Source organism: Melospiza melodia, chromosome 19, assembly GCF_035770615.1.
Source record: "Melospiza melodia melodia isolate bMelMel2 chromosome 19, bMelMel2.pri, whole genome shotgun sequence".
NCBI classification, from domain to species: Eukaryota; Metazoa; Chordata; class Aves; order Passeriformes; family Passerellidae; genus Melospiza; species Melospiza melodia.
Genome location: NC_086212.1, coordinates 8279652 through 8294037, shown reverse-complemented (window position 1 = coordinate 8294037; position 14386 = coordinate 8279652). Strand labels below are relative to the sequence as shown.

The window sequence follows — 14386 nt, the reverse complement described above, 5'->3', positions numbered from 1 at the left end:
CTGTCCCGAGCCTTTCCCCTCAGCCCCAGGCAGCAGGTGGGTGCTGGTGGCAGGAGGGGCTGTCCTGCCTGTCAGTCAGCTCCTCTCAGCTTCATTATCACCCTTGCTCTATTGCAGGCTGAGTAAATTGCTTTTGTCTGAGGCAGGATGTTGGCTGGGAGAGGGACTGTGTGCAAATGGCATTTCCCTGAGGCTGGGTCCTCCCCAGCAGTGGCTTGCATTTTTCCCGAGACTTTCCCCTCAGCCCCTTCACAAGCCCTGGGCTTTCCCCTCCACCAAGTAGCCCCAAACACTCTGGGTTGGGGTCCCCCAGCTCCCCCCACTCCAGCCACCCCCTCTGGGATCAGAGAGCAAAGAAAGGAGTGTCCAGCCTCCTCCTCCATGCACAAACCCAGCCAGGACCCTGGGGGACTGCCACACTGTGCTGGGGGCACAGTCCCACACAGCCCCTGGCACTGCTGAGCCACACACACGGATCCAGCAGGGTCTGCTCCTCAACTCCTGCTCCCAAGATTTCCTATAAACTCGGCAAAATTAATCTCTTCTAATAAAACCTGTTATTGTTAAAGCTCACCTCCAGGTTTTACAAATCACTGTGCTGCACAGCAATTTGTTTATTCCCTGTTTGAGGTGATTTGCAGCCTCCTACCCAACCTAGCATGTCCCTGGGTCTTCCTTTTTCTCTGCTTTGTCCTGTGTTTTGCTGCACTGGTGACCAATGCATCCCAGTCTCTCTTCTTACCCCAGCAATCCCATTCCCTGACAGAGAATTTGAGCATAGCCCCAGCCCCACAGCTCCACCAGGGATTGCTAGGGCACAGCCACCACTGCTGGAAAAAACTTGCTGCAATTATTTACAGCTGCTGCCCTGCAGCTCCTGAATGTTTTTCTCCTGTGCCCTTTGCTCCCCAGGACCACAGTTGTCCAGGTGGCAGAGGTGACCAGAGACACCAGCCACCCCTGCCTGCTCCTGCCCCCAGCACAGGCTGACACCTCTGCTGCTGGCAGAAAGAGCCACCAGCTCTTTCTCCTTCTCATCAGCACAGCGAGGGGTGAGCATGATGGAGGGCCAGGAATTACCAAGCTTCAGAGGAGCTGCAGCACTCCAGGCAGCTGGGCCAGGCTGGGCATTGTCAGTGCTGGGAGCTGCTCTCCCACTGCAGAGGCAGAGCCAGCAGCCTGCTTTGGGGACCCCACCTCCCACCAGGCTGGAAATCCGGGCTGTGTGGCCAGGATTTCACCTGGCAGCTCACCCAGCCACCCTACAGCACCCAGCACTCCATGGCCACAGCATGGAGCATCCCCAGCTCACCTGGCACCTCGCTGTACCCTGCACCTCTCAGGGCAGCAGCTCCCAGCTGCAGCTTTTTAAAGCTCTGAGCCCTCAGCTGCAGGGGATGATGTGGATGCCCATCCTCATCCTCATCCCCATCCCCAGCTGCCCCAGCTCTGCCCCTCTTTACCCGAGGCCGTGCCAAAGCCCCGTCCCCTTCCCGTGCCACAGACAGAGAGCACAGACAGCAGAGGCTTCCTTTAAAGAGCTTTATTAGCTGCAGCAGGTCTGATGGCGGCAGGCTGGGGGGCAGCAGGGGAGCAGCACCCGGGGGGAGGCTCGGGCCCCCCTCTCTCTCCCCGCAGCTCCGGCCCCAGCGGCCGCGGTCACCCTGGGCACAGCAGGGACGGGCTCTGCTGTTGGCACTGCGGCACAAGAGCCCCTGGGCCAGACCCTGCCGGGGCAGCGTGCTGCTGTGGCCTGGAGGGGAGGGATGCTGCACCGGGAGGGGGCCGGGAGCCACGGCAGCACGGGCGGCGGGATGGGCTGGACGGGGCTGGAGGGTGAGCGCCCCATCCTGGGTGAGATGCGAGGGGAGAGGAGTGATGGGTGCGAGGGGCCAGCGCCCATGGCACAGGAGGTGTCTGCCTTCCCGGGCACACACGGAGCACGGGCAGCTGCCTGGCTGAGCGATGCCCGAGGTGCCAGCAATGTGCCGCGCCGTCCTTCCTCTGCTGAGCTCAGGCCTTGACGTGCTGGGGGCTGCGGGGCAGGCAGGGCAGGGCAGGGCAGGGCGGGGGGATACACACGGGCTGTAGGATGGAGGCTGGAACTTAGACACGCACTGTGGGGCTGGAACCGAGCAACTAAACGGGGCAACCTACAGGAACAGGCGGCTGGGTCTGCGAAGCACGGGGGAGGGCAGGGAGGGTCCCGTGGGGCGCAGAGCTGGGGCACAGCACAGCCCGCGGCACCGCCCGCACGAGGCCGGGGATGGGGACACCACGCGTGGGCACACGCCCTGGCCCCGGGCACGGCCCCGGGATGCAGCCGTGGCACCGGCGGGTCCGGCCCCGCGCCGCGCCGAGCCCTGGCACCGCCGGGCCCCGGGGACAGGGAGGGGGCGAGGGGGGCTGGACAAGCCGGGGGCTGGGGCCAGTCTCTGGCAGGGGCTGCGGGACCCTCGATGGCCCCGCTGAGTCCGGGGCGCAGGGGGGCTCCGGCGTCCCCCCGCAGCGCCCACCTACAGCACGCAGGAGGCGTCTGCCGAGCGCTTCTTGAGCTCCCTCCCGGCTTTGTGCTGGTGCTGGTGGTGGTGTGCGTGCGCTGAGCCCGGCGCTGCGAGCTCTGCCAGCGGCGCCTCCCGCAGCTCGGTGTCCTGGGGGTGCCCCGGGCCCCCCGCCGCCTCCACCCGCAGGTACGCCTTCACCTTGTGGTGCCGTGCCTTGCCGTCGCTGGAGTCGATCACCCGGCACTCGTAGGTCCCCTCGTCCTCCAGCTTCACCCGCGACAGCCGCAGCTTGTGGGAGATGTTGCTGCCGACCACCTTCACCACCTGCCTTGGGGCAGACGGGCGGTCAGGGACCCCCAGGACTCACCATTGCCACACCAGACATCGGGGTCGGTGCCACCTCCGACCGTGTGCCACCACAGCACGCCATGCCCCAGCTGGCCAGGCCATGGTAGAGGCTGGTGAGGTTGGTGTGGGGACCAGCCCCGCCTGGGCCCGCGGGATGATGGAAGCCCCGGCTCGCACCCGGCCACGCAGGGCTCGGAGATCGATGCGGAACCACGCCGGCTAATTAGCTTTTCTACCAAATTGATTCGCTCTCAGTATTTATCACCCAATGAAATTTAAGACTTACTCACTAGCCAGAGCCGCGGCTGCTCTGGGCTGGGTCAATAAATCAGATTTATAACCCACCCCGAGGCCCCTGGCTCTGTTCCCTATAATCACACTGGATGGCAAAGGCCGTTTTTCTACTCGCCGCTGCATTTGTTAGCTGAGGATTTTATGGTGTTTGGAAACGGGGCTGGAGAGGGGCAAAACCCACCCCAAACAGCACAGGAGGCAGCGTGGGGACCAGGACCCCTCAGTGTCCCCTCCACAGTGCTGGAACATGAAGACACCTGGCCACATGTGCACATACCAACACCCATGAGCGCACACAGGCTGCTGCACTCAGCTGCCCTGCACACCATGGGCTGCTGAGAGGGAGCTGCTGCCACAGGTCACAGCCAGAGCCACCCCAACAGCATCTCAGGGCTGCCCGGTGGCCATGTGCAGGGCCAGGAGGTGCCAGGCCCTGGTGCAAGTGTGCCCAGATGATGAGACTGTCATGGGAAAGGAGCTTCAAAAAAAAAAAACCTCGTTGGGAGAGCCAGGAGTCACTGAAATTAATGGCTGGGAAATTTAGAACTAATAAAATAAAACCCCAATTTGCTGGTGCCACCAGTGGCCATGGAGCCGCTGCCCAGCAGGTCACTGAGCCTCAGGAGGGGAGATTTTATGCTGGCACATAACTGCTGTGGCTCTGCCAGCACCAGCAGGGCAGGGATGGCCCTCACTGCCCATGGGAATGGGGCAGAGCCCCTGGCACGGCCAGGATGGGCAGATTTGCTGTGCCCAGCCCCAGCTCAGCCCTGTGCAGTGCTATTGGATTCAAAGGCAGAAAAAATAAACCCAAACCCATCAAGTTTCACTGCTCTTCATCCCTGCAGAGCATCTCCAGCACCAGGTGTGTTGGTGGATAACACACAGCCAAGGGTGCCTGGCACGGTGGCTCCTCCTTGGATTTGCATCCCCCCTCCCTGTTTGGCCCTGCTGTTTGTTCCCAGCCCCTGCTGTTGTGGCTGCTCCTCGCATTCCAGCAGAACCACCCATGCTCATTTACCTCCTCCATTCCATAAACACTTAATGATCAAGGACATTCGAAATAACAACAAACAAAAGAGGTTTGAAGCTCCAGCCTCTCCCTGCTGGCTGGATCTGGAGGAGGCAGCAGAGACCTCGAATGATTCAAAATAAATCCTGGTTACACTCGCACACCCATCAATTCCATCCCAGCGTGCAATTAACTGCCTAATTATGCTGAAACATGCACGGGTTGAGCTGAGAGGGAATGCTGGCCCCAGGGTGGCTCCGTGCACCCTGGAGCAGGGCCAGGGTGGGATGCAGGGAGCAGCAGCCCCCCAGGCTCAGCAGACAGGGTGTGGCAGAGCTCCAGCAGCAGTCCTGGGACTTTGATGCTTGTGGGGCAGGGAGCCACAGCACCCTGGTAAGGAACAGATCCTGCAGGAACCTGCTTAATTTTGGATATGGATTGTGGGTTAATTAATCAGAGGGGACACGACCCCTGGAGGGCGTTTGTTACCACCAAGAGAACCATGCACTGATCCTGCAGATGGGTGCTGCAAGGTGATGCTCTGCCTTGGGAAGGGTTCCCCAGGGATGAGAGACTGATCCTGGGTGTGGGGGGCACCCATCTGAGGAGCCACGGGTGCCTGACCAACCCTATCCCCCCTTGCTCACTCAGTGAAGGAAAATGGGAGTGCCAGGAGAGGCTACCGGGTGACAGTGGGAAGGTTTCCAGCACTGCTCTGTGTCTGTGGCACCCCCAAACACAGGGACAGCCAGGGGGGCACTCACCTGGCAGCAGAAGGCCAGGAGTGTTTTATTTAACTGGTTAGTGGCTTCTCATTCTGCTCACACGAGCCTAAATGGCTTTGGGATGCTAATCCTCTGAGTCAATTGGATTATTTTATCCCTGGCATTAATGTGTCACTCAGATGCTGGACGAGGCTCAGGGTGCAGGCTGTGCCTTTTGGTGCCAGGGAGAGCAGGGCAGCCACCCCTCACCCAGGTCACCCCCAGGTCTCCCACCCTGGATTTCCCACTGGAACCAGCAGGATGTCCTGCTGAGCCCTCAGCAAGAACCATCCCCCAAACTCACGCTGATTTTTGTCGCCTCTTTCCCGGGCTCCTCTGGTGGTGATGATTGCAGCTGTGGAAAAAGCAGGGGAGGGGGGGACCAAAGAGGGAAGAGAAATGGTCAGCTCAGCCCACCAGACCCCTTCCCACTCCCAGGATGGCTGCCCCAAAGAGGAAGGAAGAGGGAGAAGGGGGAAGAGAGGAGAGACTGCCCAGTCCCAGCAAACCCAGGCACCCAGGGCAGATGAAGCCACACTGGGTACCCGGGATGGGAGGGACCAGCAGCAGCACAGCAGCCACAGAGCACGGGGTGCTCACCCACAGCTCCCACTGCACCTCAGCTCCAGGTGCTCCCCACGATCCAGGAGTGGGGATGGAGCCCTGATCACTGTGGCATCACTGCTGTGGAGCTCTGTCCCCATCACTGCCAGCCCCTGCAGCCCCTGGCTGTGCATTCCCAGTGCCCCCAGCACCCCTGACCCTGCCCACCCTCGACCCCTGGCAGCTCCCCCCATCCTGGCAGCACCGCCCTGAGCCTTCTCAATTCATGGCAGCACCAGCAGCAGCCCTGCCAAAGACACTACAATAAAGGCTCATTAAAATCCCCAAAGCTGTTTCCCATTCTTTGGCCCTTATCTCTGTGTGAACAGAGAGGGAAATAAAGAGAGGCTGTTTGCTGGACCAGTACACGGGGAAACAGGGGACAAGGGAGGGATGGAGGGTGCAGGGCCAGGAGGGATGGGCTGGTGATGAGATAGGCAAAGGCACAAACACAAGCACAGAAACGAAGCCTCAGCCTGGGACGGGTCCTGGCAATGGGCCAGGCACTCCCTTGGCTGGGAAGGACGGGCAGGACAGCCCAGCCCCGCTGTCCCTGGAGCATCCTCAGTGCAGCTGGACATTGAGCAGCCCATGCAGCCATTAATTGCACCACAAGGCTGCTCTCTGTCAGAGCAGAGGGTGAAACGCTGCCCTGCAGGTCTGCTCAGCACCGGGGGTGCTGCTGTGGGTTGGGGTCCCACCAAAACCCAACAGGGGCTGCAAACAAAGCCCTTCCCCACGGGAAATGCAGGCAAGGGCTCTGCCTGAGGGGCTCTGCCTTTCCATGCTACCGTGCAGGAGGAGGACGAGGGGCATTACCTGACTGGAAGCCCACGTCTGTTTGTCCGTCCAGTCCTTGTGGTTGCGGACGTACCACCACTGGATCTCCAGGGAGTAGGAGGGGGAGCCGCTGCCGCGGAAGGAGCACGCCATCTCCACATCCTCCCCGGCCTGCGCCGTCATGTCGTGCGGGGTCTCGGTGAAGAGAGCTGCTGGAGACAGAGCCGGGGCTGTGGGGCCTGGGGGACACAGCACTGTCCTGGGGAGGGACAATGCCTCCAGCAAAACGGGCAGAACCACCAGGAGCTCCTGGATCCTTCCCTGGGGGACACAGCACTGTCCTGGGGAGGGACAATGCCTCCAGCAAAACGGGCAGAGCCACCAGGAGTGCCTGGATCCTTCCCTGGGGGACACAGCACTGTCCTGGGGAGGGACAATGCCTCCAGACACACAGGCAAAGCCACCAGGAGCACCTGGATACTTCCCTGGATCCTTCCCTGGGGGACAGAGCACTGTCCTGGGGAGGGACAATGCCTCCAGACACACGGGCAGAGCCACCAGGAGCACCTGGATCCTTTCCTGGATCCTTCCCTGGGGGACAGAGCACTGTCCTGGGGAAGGACAATGCCTCCAGACACATGGGCAGAGTCACCAGGATCCTTCCCTGGCCAAACAGAGCCAGCCCCTAAGCAGAGCAGGCAGGTCCCAGCCATCCCCAGCTTCTTTCCCACCCATGTCCCCTCACCACCCCCAGCAGAGGTGCCTGCCCCCCACCCCAGGCACTTTGCAAAGAGCAGTGGGGGGAAAGGGAAGGAGCAGGAGCCTGTGCCCCCCTGCATCCCTCAGAGCCCTGCCCCAGAAGGAGTGCAGGACCTGCCACACCTCTGAGGCGAAGGAAATAAACAGAGCATGATCGCATCTCACTCAGATCAGGACATAACTGCAAAACAAATCCTCACTTAATGCGGCCCCAAACAGGCTCCCACACGCCATATGGTTTGCTTTCCTCGCTCAAAACAAATATTGTTCAGAGATGTAATTAGAATTCTTTTCATCTCCTCTGGAGAGACTCGGTTGTTCCCTGGTACAGGCGGCCCCGGCGCGCAGGGCACGGCAGGCGCTGCTGCCACCACCGGTGCAGTGACACCTAAGTGACACAGCAAGGGGACAGCCCTGCCAGCCCCCTGCACACCCCGGGCACTGCCCAGGCTGCTCTGAGTCTCCTGTCCTCACTCACCACCTCGGCTCACAGCCACAGTGCAGGTCCCACCGGAGCCAGGGGAACCCTCTGGGACACACAGCCTGTCGGGAGCAACACTCTCTGCAGCCCTGATCCCTCTGAAAACCAATTATTACCAGCCCAGACAAAAAGTTAATACCTCTAATATCTCCCTGTCCCTCTGGACGCATGGAAATCCCATCCACTTATCGCTTTCCTTTAATCCATCTCAGCAGGGAACAGAGGAAAATACCCAGCGCTGGGGTTTGCCAAGGCAGGGTGTCCTGGTGGGGTTCCGGTGCTGTTCCCACATCCTGCTCATCCAGAACCTGGCACAACAGAACGTGGATTCTGTGCTGGGGAGTGGAGGGAACCCCAAGGGAACAGCTCTGGTGACTGAAGGCTATAGGAGGAGCAGGGGGGTGAAAATGTTCCTCTGTGCTCCAAGTGGTGCTGAGGCTGTTGTGTCATTTCCCAGCACTCACCCACCCGTTCCCTGGCTGCAGCCAGGATCAGCTCTTGCCCCACAGAATTCCTGCAGGCAAGAGCAATGGCCAAAGCCAGCGGGTCCCAGCAGAGCCTGCACCAGCCCCAGCCACCACAGCCCCAGCAGTGCAGGGGTGAGGGCTCCAGCCAGGTCCAGATTGCTGTGAACACAATTAAAATCTGCTCCCACAGACGGGAATTTGGCAGATAAGCTGAGGAAGGGCTGGATTGAATCGAGTACCTTCTTTCTTTGTGACTTTAATTGGGAAGCGTATGTTCTAATTAACCCCAGAGCTCAGCCACCTCCAAGCACATCCAGAGGAGCATAGATCCTGCAGATGGATACCCAGGGTCATCACCTTTGCTGGGGACACATCTTTCAGCTGTGCCCTCCAGCAGCACAGTGTGCCCTCCCTGATGGATGCCGTGGATGCTGGCCCCACCTGGACAGAGGTGACTCACTGTCCCCCAGCCCTGCCCCTCACAGGGACACCAGTGGGATCAGAGTCCCCCCAGGCAGCCCCCAGACTGGGCATGGACCCTGCACTGGGCCGGCCAGGTTGCCTGGACACTGCTCCTGAGAGCAGGGACAAGTCACCAGCTCTGGCCACTGCCCTGTCCCCACAGTGTCCCAGTCCCTGCCCACCCCAGCCCCATCATTGTCCCCCCACTGACACTGGAGCCACATCCCCACAGCAGGAGGGAGGGAGGGAGGGAGGGGGCCACTGCTCCCTGTGCTTTATGGGCTGCTACCTGTCATAAACTGAGAACACCAGGATCAATAAATCTTCCAGGAAATAAAAATCAGGGGAAATAAAATGAACTCAATGGGGAAACACAGATAAACAGAATTGAAAATGCCTGCTGGGACAGCTTGGTGCTCTCATAAACCAGAGGCAGACCTCTGTGGGCACCATCCCTCACCTTGGTCACGCTCTGCACGGGGAGGGGGCTCCAGCAGCAGGGATGGGGCTGTGCTGGGGCAAGATCATTGCCCTGAGGACCTGGAAATTACCTCAGACCCCTGCTCTATCCCCCTGCCTCGTCTGTAGGCCCCACACAGCACAGAAAGCCCCTGCAGGACTCTGCCTGCCATTTCTCAGCCGTGCCAGCTTCCACAGCCCCCACAAGGCACCAAGGACAACACCAGAGCAGCATCACGGCACCAACTCAGGCTAATTGTTGTGTAAAGATGTACAAAGGACAATGAAATATGCATTGGACACTTCAAACGCCTGTAATCACCCGGTCAGCGCGGGTTCCTGCTCCGGGAGGGATTTTTCCCCTAAGCCGGCAGTCAGAAGCTTTTTTCTCTGCCCCAGCTCACTGAGCTGCAGCCGGGCTGGTGGGGTGAAAAGTGCCAAGTGGGGCTGGAGCTGGGGCCGGCTCCGTCCCACGCTGGGCAGAACAGGGGCTGGGGGAGCTGAAATGTCATTCTGTTCCTGCTCCTGCCCGCTGGAGTGTCCATCCAGCCCCTGCTCTGTGTCCTGCTGTGGGGCCGGCTCTGACCTGCTGGGTTTGTGCTGCACCACTGCAGGAAAAGCAAATGTGTCCAACAGGATCCACCACCATGGCACTGTCCCCAGCAGAATGCACCACCATGGCACTGTCCCCAGGCACCCACAGCCCGCCCGGCACCGTCCCCTCTCCATGACAGACATCCATGACCCCTCCAGCGCCCTCCCCTTCCCGCGGCTCCTGCGGCTGCTGGACAGCGCCAGCCCCGGCACAAGGAGCGCCACAAAGGCCCCCGAGACACATCCCGGCACACCGACGGGGACACCCAGAGACAGACGGACCCTCCTGGCGGCCACAGGACCCCCAGCCCTTGGCACAGCCTGCCTGAGCAAGAGCCATCCCGGGGGATCGGGAGGCACCCTCCGGATGGATGCAGAAGAGGGCTGGGCGCTGTCCCAGCGCCTGGTGACCCACACTGTCCCCGCCGCGGGGACACCGGCTGGGGCACGGGGACAGGGCTGCCGAGGCCGCTGCACAGGCCGGGCTGCAGCCTCGCTGCCCTGCCCTCCCTTCCCGCGGCCAGGAGCAGCTGTGGATCCTCTCCTCCTGCCGGGGCTGCTGACCCCGGGGCGCTGCGAGCTCATCGCGGCACAAACGCGGCGTGACGGCCGCGCCACCGCCGGCACAGGGCAGGCGGCCCCGGCCCCGGCGTGAGCGGGCAGAGGCTTTGGCAGCGAGCGCTGCTCTCCTCCAGCCGCCTCCCTTCCCTCGGGACGCTCGGGCTGGAGCATCGCGGCCGCGGCTGGGGCAGGGAGGCTCCCACCCCATGCTGGGGATGGCAGTGCCATTGCTCTGCCCCTCTTTGCTGTCATATGAGCAGCAGAAGGAGCTCAAATTTGCAGCATGTGAATTAAAAACAAAACAAAACAAAAATGCACCTAACTCAGTGGTTGTGATTCGGGCAACGCTCACCTGACCAGAGAGCTGGAATTAACCTTGAAAAGTGCAGGTATTTCCAACAGTGCTGGGCTGCCCCAGCTCCTGCCCCCAGTGCTTCCCACTCCCCTAATGTTTATCCCCCTCAGCAAGAGTGAGGTCAGTGGGGAGTGTCTCCAGTCTGGCCCCAGATACACAGAGCTTTGTCCATGCAAGGAGACTTGCTGCTCCCATCTGGTTCCTGGGGACTCACAGTTCTCAGAAAATTCCCTCCCAAGGGGCCCAAGGAAGAGCTGCTATTTGATATTTAAGTAGCAAAGCCCTAAAACGGCCTTTTTTTGGCAGTTCCCCGTGGGGCTCCGGCAGTGTGTGCAGCCAGCCTGCAGCCACCCCTCACTCTGGTGCTGCTCTCAGCCAGGGGATGGCTCCCAGCAGCCCAGGGGAGGATTCTCAGCTGGAATCAATAGGAATGGGAGGGGGCAGACATGATCAGCCCCCCTGGTCTCACACCCAGCACCCAAACACGAGCCACCAGCACCAGCAGCTGCTGAGAGCTGCCCAGAGCACACACAGGGGCTGGTGCCATCCCCAGAGCTGGCAGTGCCCGGTGCTCATGGACACAGCACCCTCCTGCCCAGCTCTGCCCACCCCATCACTGCTGAGCTCATCCCAGCCCAGCTTCACACGGAGCACACGGCACAAGTCACGATTGCACCCGTCACAACCAAGCCCAGCCAACATCCCCGGTGCTCAGCCGGGCACCCAGAGCCGTAGGGAGGGCACAGCCAGGCAGGAAAGGGCCCTGCAGGAGGGGAAACAGCCATGGAACAGCAGAGCTCAGAGAGAGCCTGAGCTGTCGAGGACAGGCCCAGGAAGGGCTGCCTGTCCCGAGGTGCACAAATCCCACTCACACCATGAACCAAAATCCCAGAGGAGCTGTGAAGGGGAGAGGGCCCTGCAGGTGCCCTCCTGGGCATCCATCTGGCCCTGGAGCAGCCCCTGATGAAAGAGGCAGCAGTGCAGAGCCTCCAGCTCCCTGGCCCGCTCCAGGTGCTCACTCCAGCCCTGCCGTGCTGCCCACAGCCCCCAGACCTTGTGCAGCCGTGCCGGCTCTCGGTTCATTCCTGCCTCGCTCGCAGGGAACGTTATGATTAAAATTAGCTGTCACTGTCCTAACGTAATAATTCCCAGTGTCTGGCCCGTCGTCTGTCAGCCGCTTCAAGGGAAGAGAAAGCCCAGACGTTTGATGAGGAGAGGTGTCAGATGTAATTGCGTTGAATGACTGCACGAACAGCAGCAGGAAAAACACATCGCGTGGAGAATTCCCACCAGGAAGTGTGCAAAAATCCGGCGGAATGCAAAGTGTTTATGAAAGTAATTGATAGAATAATCACTGGGGTGTGCGGGAATCACTGGGGTGAGCAGGGCAGCGCCCTGGGGAGCCGGGGCACCGCTCCCTCCAGCCTCCAGCCGCGGCTCTGCTGAGGCGAGGCGGTGTCGCCTGCACACCATGCCGGGAAGGAGCGGGGCTGCTGCTCCTCACAGCACGGCTCCCCTGCCCCGCTCCAGAGCCAGCAGGCTGGGAAAGCGGCTGGAGCTTCCCAGCCAGCACAGAAAGCCGATGGCAGCAACCCAGCGTGCACAGGCTGCAATGGGGGGCATGAATAATTGAAGGCGCCAGCCTGAGGAGAGGAGAAGAGAGAAGGAGGAGAGGCAGCACTGTGGGTAGGGAAGGGATGGTGGGAAGAATCCTGCGGCTCAGATGCTCTCCCGGGGCAGTTGGAGCCCATCCTGGCTCCATCCTGGTCAAAGGCAGAGCCTTTGCTGTGGTGGCAGGTAAAGGACTTTCTTTGATTGTGACTTTTCCCTCCCCAGAGCCGTGGCTGCCCTGCGAGCAGAACCCCGCTGCCCACTGTGGGGTGGCAGGATGGGGGAGCCGCCCGCGCTCCAGGGATGCTCATGGCTGCTCCTGGGCAATTCCCTCGCTGCATCCGGCATGGACAAGTTAAAAGGAAGATCGAGCACCCTCCGGGGCCGTGGCAGAGCCGTGGAGGCTCCTCCAGGCCTCCAGCCCCGGGCAGAGATGGCGGCAAGCTCCGGGCGCTGCCTGCTGTGAGCAGAGCCCGGCAGGACCTGCCCGTGCCCGGCAGCCAGAGCTGAACCCATCCCACTGCCCACATCTCCTGCTCCACATCTCCAACCTGCTGGACTCTCGTGGCGTGGAGGAAAAGCTGCACCAGCCAGTAATGAAATGATCAGTCTCCGATCTGCTAAACAGCGATTTATACAGGTTTTCAGCACACACAGCTTTTATCAAATTGGTATTCACCTACTGAACACAAATGGCTTATTATACATGACCCACTTATTCACTGCTTTTCAGTATCGTTAATAAAGGTTTCTGTTGTGATTAAGTGAGTTGCTGCAGAACTGCTCGAGTAGCAAGCTGTAATGTGGCTCCAAAGTGCACTCGCCCTCCCAGAATATTTCATCTCCTTGGCTCCCTGCTCCCTCGCAGCGACCATTTCACTATTTATTTGCCTATTGCTGAATTTCTGTGGGGAGCAGCGGTGGCTAATGGAGGCTCTTCACCCACCTTTCCATCTGGCACGCCAGCCTGGCAGGTCTGGAAACTCTCCTGCTGTGAGCCCCCAATGCAGAGGCTGATCACCCTTCCCTGGGCAGGCAGGTGCGGGACAGCACCAACTGCGGGACCCCTCACACCTGCCCCCCTGGCATGGCCCGAGGCGCCGTGTGCCCCGAGGCTCCTGGGGGCAGGGATTCGGTCCCTCCGCACACGGGAGGCCCCGGAGCCGGGCGGGGGAAGAGCTGGGACTCGGGCACCCAGCGTGTCCCCGTGGCTGAGATTGAACGCGCCCGTGTCACTGCACAGAGAGCGAGGAGGGTCTCAGCAGCCTCCTCGGAGGGGGCTCGGTCCCCTGTCACCTTCTCATAGCCACGAGGGAGCTGCCCCTGCGCCAGGCTCCTCGCCGGAGGGTGCAGGATGCAGGAAGAGGTTCCCCTTCCCAAGCCGGTGGATCCCAGCGGGCTCGGCAGCACGGACCCGCCGAGCCACGGCGCACCGGAGGAGCGGGAGGCGGCGGGGAGTCCCTCTGCCGGGGCGTGGGGCACCGCACGGCGGGGCGGGCGGCGGCACCGGGAGGCGCACGGAGATCTTCACGGACGCGGGTTGCGGGTGGTGGCGGCGACACCGTGAGACACACGGAGACGGGGTGCGGACGGCGGCGGGCACCGGGAGGCGCACCGGAAGGTTCACGGACACGGGGCGCGGGTGGCTGCAGGCACCGGGACGCACCGTGCAGAGCCCCCGATCCGGCAGCCCAGCGGCGAAGGCAGAGGCCGCTCCCCGGGCTCCGGAGACGGGAGCGGCGGAGCCCAACCCCAGCTCGCCCCGGCTGCGCCCCGCTCCTCGAGCCGCCGGCGCGACGGACCGCGGCACGGAGCTGCCCTCGGCGGCGGAGCCCGACCGGGATCCCGATCCCCCGCACCCGTCCCGCTGCTCCGGCAGGAGCCGCCCCGACCCGCCGCCAGCCCCGCGGGGCACCGAGCCCAGGCAGCTCCCGCCGCTCAGCCGCCCCCTTCCCGAGCCCCGGCCGCCGCCGCCGCCTCACCGCTGCCCGCCGCCGGGGCGTCCCACGGGGGGTGCCGGGAGGCGGCGCCGAGCTGCAGGTAGAGCCCCAGGTAGTGGAAAATCCCCAGGGCCAGGGCCAGGGCGCCCATCTTGCCGCGGGCGCGTCCGTCCCGGGGGCGGCGGCGCCGCCGGGCCGAGCCCTGTCCCCGGGGCTGCGCCGCGGTCCCGGCGCCGCCGCGCTGCGGAGCTCTTCCCTCGCGCGGAGGGCGCCGCGCGCCGAGGCGGTGCCGCGGCTCGCCCGGAGCCTCCCCCGCCCGGCGGAGGGATCCCGGCCCGCGCGCACCCCCCAAGTTTTTTTCCCACGATTCATCCCCAAAGTGCGCGGGGCGG

At 62.2% G+C, this 14386-nt stretch overlaps 1 protein-coding gene across 3 annotated transcripts; it reads right to left on the bottom strand.

The window, feature by feature from the left end:
* Positions 1 to 1528: 1528 nt before the first annotated feature.
* Positions 1529 to 14200, bottom strand: VSTM2L (V-set and transmembrane domain containing 2 like). 3 transcript variants are annotated; one of them, XM_063172332.1, is made up of 4 exons: positions 14037 to 14200; positions 6345 to 6517; positions 5227 to 5277; positions 1529 to 2828 (listed from the first exon to the last, which is right to left on the bottom strand). In XM_063172332.1, the coding sequence occupies exons 1-4, from the start codon at positions 14143 to 14145 to the stop codon at positions 2517 to 2519; spliced, it is 645 nt and encodes a 214-aa protein (XP_063028402.1). In that variant the 5' UTR covers positions 14146 to 14200; the 3' UTR covers positions 1529 to 2516. The 3 variants fall into 3 exon arrangements, with proteins under 3 accessions (XP_063028402.1, XP_063028403.1, XP_063028404.1); XM_063172333.1 differs by having other exon boundaries at positions 6345 to 6514; XM_063172334.1 differs by lacking the exon at positions 14037 to 14200 and adding an exon at positions 7685 to 8574 and having other exon boundaries at positions 6345 to 6514.
* Positions 14201 to 14386: the final 186 nt, after the last annotated feature.

Excerpts from the sequence above, each read along its gene's own strand:
- VSTM2L (XM_063172332.1), bottom strand. The coding sequence starts at position 14,145 with ATGGGCGCCCTGGCCCTGGCCCTGGGGATTTTCCACTACCTGGGGCTC. Across the intron at positions 6,518-14,036 it reads CGCCCCGGCGGCGGGCAGCG|CAGCTCTCTTCACCGAGACC; the intron begins GTGAGGCGGCGG and ends CTCTGTCTCCAG. Across the intron at positions 5,278-6,344 it reads AGACGTGGGCTTCCAGTCAG|CTGCAATCATCACCACCAGA; the intron begins GTAATGCCCCTC and ends CTTTTTCCACAG.